The sequence below is a fragment of the Catharus ustulatus genome, chromosome 4, assembly GCF_009819885.2.
Source record: "Catharus ustulatus isolate bCatUst1 chromosome 4, bCatUst1.pri.v2, whole genome shotgun sequence".
NCBI lineage: Eukaryota > Metazoa > Chordata > Aves > Passeriformes > Turdidae > Catharus > Catharus ustulatus.
The window spans coordinates 3823520-3830009 of NC_046224.1; the positions used below are offsets into that span (position 1 = coordinate 3823520).

The window sequence follows — 6490 nt, forward strand, 5'->3', positions numbered from 1 at the left end:
AAATAATATGAAACTGTTGAATTACAAGGAGGGGTGAGGTGATTGAGCACCAAAACTCCAACCATGACCTTGCAACAGTCCTCCAGACGAACACGGGTGGCTGTTCTGGAAAATTCACTGTAAACCCTGTTCGGTAAATCCAACAACTCTGTGTACTCGGAGATCATATAAAAGCAGCCAATCTGAGATTTCAGCAGAGGCATTTGAGAGTCCTCTGCCATATTGGTGCTGCAAGCAGAGTCCTGTGCTATTCTTTGTCATGGAGGGTTTTTATCTCTGTATCTATTAAGTAAGATGTTAAGTTAGTTAGATAAATTTTAATCTCATTGTGTGGGTAACCGTAAAGGACATCTCAGACACTTCTCAGATTGATTTGGGGCAGACAGGATTGTGCTCTGCAGAGTACTGTAAGAAGTCACAACCTGTGGTTCATGTTCTCAGTTTCTAGATCATTGGTCAGCACATTCCTGGTGCCAGAATGTGGTGCACCACAAAAGAAAAAAAGGACCAGATAGCATTTTAAAGGGCAGGGCTGTATGTAGCTCTACATGCTGAATGCAATGGAAATGGAGAGATGAGGGTCATGAAGAAGGATATGAAAAGAGCAAATGTGCAAGGTGACTTGTCAAGCCCTCAGCAGCCCTCAGCTCAGCCCCTTCCCAGCCAAAGCTGAGCTTTGTGCTTTAGAGGCTGTGGCAACTTGCTGTGCCAGGAACCCTTTGAACTGCCTGTCCTCCCTGCCTTATTCCAAATGCTGCTGATAATAAATCACTCCACTGATGTCAGACCATGGAAATGGAAGCATCCCTGCCATCCCAAACCTGTGCTGCCTCTGAAAGGACACAAAGCCCCTTGCTTGGTTGCCAGCATCCCAGGGAGCTTTTCAGGACTTTTCTTACATGATCTTACTGACTGCTGAGAATCATGTCAGCAAGGAGGAAGAAAAAATTGGACAGATGGCTGTCCAAGAAATTCCTGCAATGCATCATTTTACAGTACAAGAAAATCCATCATCAAAGCTGAAGAGGGGCAGCAGCAGGAATCCCAAGCACTCACAAAAAGAGCTGCCCCACTTCAGTGCTTTCATTGCAGCAGCCATTGTGCTGATAAGATTCAGGTGTTATCCCTCGTGCTTGTTGCTACCATCTGCTTGCTCCCTTCATTTTTTCTCTCCATGTCTCTGCAAGTTCAGAGTCTAGGCTTGGATAACATGGAAGTACAAGGTGAGCAGCAGGACAGCCATTGCCCAATGCCAGCTGAGAGGCAGGAGCCCAAGTGCATCATTGGGGTTCAGGATTGGGTCTGACTGGAGGAGCTGTGTGTCTGTGTGAACCTGGATAGGGCCAGGGACATGTAGGAAGTGCAGCACTGCTGATCTTTCCCTGCCCAGTGCCCCATGAGATTCAAGCCCAGCTCAGCATTGCAGGGGCTGAGCAGAGTCCGTGCCCAGCTGCAGGTGTCTGCTGTGGGGAGGTGCTCAGGGCAGGAGGGAGGTGGGGAAAGGTGACCTTGTCCCAGGGCTGTGCCTCACTTGCAAGATAACTTTGCAGTGACAGGTGATGACACTCGTGGTGGCTTTGGCTCCTTCCTCACCCAGGCTGACTTCTCCCACTGCTGCCTCCTCCTCTGGGCACCAAATCCTGGTTTAGGTTTCACCCTTATTGCCCTCAAGATTTTTCCCTATCCAGCAGGACATAAATTACTCCTTTCCTGCTCTCTCATAATTCTCTCCTCTGCCAGTTCTGTCCCCTGCACAAAAAGCCTCCAGGCCATGCCCAGCTGTGTGCAAGCTGAGTGTCCCTCTGCATTTGCCTTCCAGGGGAGCAAGAGCCCTTCACTGAAATCCTCCCACCATGCTGGGGCTGCTGCTGCTGCTGCAGGTGTTGGCAAGCTGCCTCCGGCTGGGACACAGCGAGGTGGTGGAGGCCTTTCTAGGACCTTGTGCTCAGTTTTTCTATGCACAGACCCCCCCAAGTGGTGCCCTGCGTCCAACGAATGCAGCCAGGATCTGCCAGAAGTATTCCAATCATACTCGCTTTGCCACCCTGTATGACAGAAACAGAAGAATTCCAGTGTACTCTGCTTACAAATACCAGCCTGGAAATGGCAGTAAATATGACAGATGGTTTGTTGAGCCCCAGGTGAGTGTCTCTCTTACTGCACATCACTCTCCACTCACTCACAGATGAGCTGCAGCATTTAAATTACCACTTCTATTTCCTACCACCCCACGACTCACTTGCAAATGGACACACACTGGATGGGAATTTTATCCTTTTAGTTCAAACACCTGCACCACGTGATTCCTCTGATGTATCTGAGACATCAGCAGGAGGATGAGATGAATTATATCCCAAAGGTGCCCAGTTTTCTGCCTTGACCTGACAGCAACAGCAAATCAAATTAATTTGCTTTACATTACAAAGTCCAATGATTCCCCTCCCTGTGCCCTGCTGGGATGGGGGACCAAGTGATGGGGAAAAGGTTCCCAAGAGAGGCTAAACTTGAGGGACCACCAGTCCTGCTGGGATCTGCTCCCCACTTTACCCTGAGTTGTTCTGCAGCCTTGACAGAGCTTATCTGTTCCCAGTGAAGAGTCAAACAGGCTTTGTGAGGGCTGTGAGAGAAGTGAGGAGAAAATCAGAAGGGGCTGAGATGGCCCAGGGACAAAGCCTTGGAGGAAAAGGCACTGGAGATGAGAGGGTCAGCTTAAATGTGGTCAGTCCAGTCAGAAGGGTGTGATCTCCATGCATGGGCAGTGAGCCCTGAGCACCTTTGGCTCAGGCTTGGTCCAGAAGGATCCAGCAGACACACAGAACTCCAAAGCTATGGAACCCTCACAAATGTCCTCCAGACCTCCAGGAACACAGGCCAGGCCAATTAAGGAATAGAAGAGTAGCAAATTCAGGACATTTCCATGGGCAGAGTAGGGGGAGAATTTTGGGTGAAAATGTGGAAGATCATAATGTCCTATTCCAGAGGAAGGCCAAATATGCTTTCCTACAGATGAACCACCACCTGTTGAAGTTATGGAAAAAATAATCATTTGCACTTGTTAGTTACATGAACATGAGCAATTACAGTAATTTCACGAATACAAGCCGCACGGACTATAAGCCGCATATCTGGGTGTTGGCAAACATTTCGTTCTTTGTCCATAAATAAGCCGCACCTGAGTATAAGCCGCTCTGTCGTTTGCAGTTTGGACCCGCGTGCAACAAAGTTGCAAACAGTAACAGAATCAGGCAGGGCGGGGTTTACTGGCTCGGCTCGGGCTGTGCAGGCTCAGCCCGCTTGGGGCTGCTGATGGGGCCAGGGGGCCCAGCTCGGCGCTGCCGCTCTGCGGGGCCGCTCAGGGCCGGCTGCTGCTGCCACTGGGCTCGCTCGCCCCGGGCCGACACTGCCCCATGGTGGCAAGCAGAGACAGAGCCCGCCGGCACCCACGGCGGCAGCGGCGGGCTGGGACGGAGCCTACCTGCTCCTACCGCGGCAGGCGAGGGCAGGAGCCCCCCGCTTACCCCACGGGACGTGGGGATGGTAGCATGGCGCCCCCCGTCTCTCCCCTGGGCTGCGGGAGAGGAGCAAAAGAGAGAGCTCTCCCGCCTCTCCCCACCCCATGCTGCCTGCAAGGAGCCAACTCCACCCGCGGTGCAACAGAGTAACAAGTTGTAACAATCGCAAAATGCCGGCTTTTACTGGCAGGTTGCTCTACTCAGCATCTCAGTTTCCACTTCTGGGGTTGGAAATGTCAGAATATTATTCACATATTAGCCACTTCTGAGTGTTAGCCGCATTTCCAGTGTGGGAGCAAAATTTAAGTCAAAACGGTGTGGCTTGTATTCGTGAAATTACTGTAATTTGTTCTTGTAACACTGCAGCCTCCACATTAGTGAGGCATAAAAACTTCTGTCATTTTGAAGAATCATAGAATGGTTTGTGTTTGAAGGAACCTTAAACATCATCTCAATCCAAACCCCCTGCATGGACCAGGCTGCTTTCCACCAGATCCGCATGCTCCAAACACATCACTGGCCTTCTCTTCCTAGACCTTGGACACAGGATACCTGGAAAATCTTTGATTTTCTTAACTTTCTCCGGAAGCCTTTTTGGAGTATTGCCAAACATTCTCTAGGACTCATTTGGGATTACAGGCTCCTCTCAGAGGCTGATCATATGTAACTTCTTTTGAGTGATGCTGCAGAAAATGCTCCCTGGCCCAGATCAGCTCCCAGACTCCTTCTTAGCACTGCAGTCACAGATTCCATTTACACTGAGATCTTTTTGCTTCCTGAGCAAAACTGTTCATCCTTGAATAAAATGCTGTCCTCCCAGGGAAACCTCAGCTGCAGGACTGATTTCCTGTAACATCTCTCTGGGTATGGGGTTAGAGGAGGCAACCTCTGGTGTTCCAGGACAGAGGCACACCTGTAGGAACCACACATAAAATCACAGAATCACAGAATCACAGTGTGGCATGAGGGGATCCAGGGAGAGCCCTGAGTAGATTTAGGATGTGGAGACAGGAGGAAAGGGAAGCAGATTTGGCAGAGAAGGTGTCTCACTACAGTCACCTTTCAATTCTAGGTGTGGGAAATGCTCCTTGTCTCATGCATCCATCCATGCTCCCAGCACAGGTTGCAGGCTGGATCACGAAGTTCACAAGCCAAAATGAGAGCAGTCATATTCTGAGCTGCTTTCCAGTTAAAGATTTTGTGTTCATGCAGGAGGGGCATTTTTCTCTGATTCAACCATTTTCCTACATTGAGATGTAAAAAACGGTGTTTTGATAATGACAGATATCTGCTCCAGGGTAATCTGTTTCATTACATGCATCCTCAATACTGACACCTTTTACCCTTCTTACCCTGTCAAGCTGATCGACACAACGTATGACAGGAATATGGCTGAAGAGGGTGATATCGAAGTTGAATATCACATCAACTCAACAGTAATTGGCCAGAATCAGGCTATTGACCAAGACTACATGAACCTCACAGATCTGGACCGTGGTCACTTGAATCCCAGTGGCCACCACAATGATGACAAGTGGAGTTGGGCTACCTTCACGCTCACCAACATTGTACCTCAGGACAGAAAACTTAACCAGAATGCCTGGAGAAGCTACGAGGAAACAACGATGCGCCACAACAACCAGGGCTGTAATACCACCTATGTCATCACGGGTGCTGTACCTGGGAACACCACGGTCCCCAGTGGGAGGGTAAATATACCCAGCTACATCTGGTCAGCTGCCTGCTGTGTGAAGAACAAAAAACCCTTGAAGTCTTGGGCGGCCATCGCTAAGAATGAGAGAAACAAGAATGAGGTGAAAGAGCTCAGCCTGAGGAAGCTGGAAAACTGGCTCAGAAAACTCTATAAGGGAACAGTTACTCTGTTCAGAAATTCCTGTGCCCCAGAATAAGCCTCAAATCCGTGATGGAAAAGCCTCACAAGTTTTCCCACATATCACAGAATCACTGAATGGGTTGGCTTTGATGGGATCTTAAAGCCTTCAAGATCATCTCATTTTGACTTTACTGCCGAGGGCAGGGACACCTTCCACTGCCTCAGGTAGTTCCAAGCCCTCTCCAGCCTGGCCTTGAACGCTTCCAGGGATGGGGCAGTAAGAACAGCTCTGGGTAACTTTTGCTCTATATATCACAGCCTGCTCCCAGCTATTTCCTCCTTTAGGGTATGCCCTCTAACCCTGTCCTCCATCAGTGTGAAACCATTCCCTCTTGTCCTGTCACTCCATAGCCTTGTCCAAAGAGCCTCTCCAGCCCTCTTAGACATCCTGTAGGTACTGGACTCTCTGGACTCTTCTCCAGGCTGAACATGCCCAGCTCTCTCAGCCTCTCTCCAGAGCAGACAGGCTCCAGCCCTCAGAGCACCTTCATGGCCTGCACTGGACTCCACTCCAACAGCTTTGGATCCTTCTGGAGCTGTGGGCCCCAGAGCTGGAGGCAGCACTGCAGCTGGGCTCTCAGCAGAGCAGAGCACAGCGGGACAAATGTCCTGTGCAGCTGCTGTGCTGCTTCCTTGTCTGCTGTGTTTGCAGCTCTGTCCCTCAGGGCACCTCCTCCTCTGCCCAAAGGCACAAAGCCTTGGCCAGAGCCTCCAGCTGCTTTGCTTTGCTGCCCATCTCAGGAGAGAGCTCTCAGGGACGAGTCCTCTCCTCCTTAGCTCTCCCTGACAGTGTGCAGCTGACTTGTCCCTCCCCTCCTTAGCAAGGCTGTGCCACCAGGGCACCTCAGGCTGCCCAGACATCTTGTCTGGACATCTCCATGGCTGCACATACCCAAACCCCAACCATGATTCTGGACAACCTGCTCTGCCTCATCCTGCTTGAGCAGGGAGTTTGCACAAGGAGATCTTGAGAAGTCCCTCCAAAACCCAACAATTCAGTGATTATGTGATCCTGGGACATGCTTTTGTTTGCTTGCTTTTGAAAGTGCACCTTGAGAGCAGCGCCTGTTGTATCAGACAGGCA

At 50.3% G+C, this 6490-nt stretch overlaps 1 protein-coding gene across 1 annotated transcript; it reads left to right on the plus strand.

The window, feature by feature from the left end:
- The first annotated feature begins 4900 nt into the window (after positions 1-4900).
- On the plus strand, positions 4901-5422 carry LOC116995162 (endonuclease domain-containing 1 protein-like). Its single transcript, XM_033057554.1, has one exon. It carries the CDS (start codon positions 4901-4903, stop codon positions 5420-5422), a length of 522 nt encoding a protein of 173 aa, XP_032913445.1.
- Positions 5423-6490: the final 1068 nt, after the last annotated feature.

Coding starts and splice junctions, on each gene's coding strand:
- LOC116995162 (XM_033057554.1), top strand. CDS start 4,901: ATGGCTGAAGAGGGTGATATCGAAGTTGAATATCACATCAACTCAACA.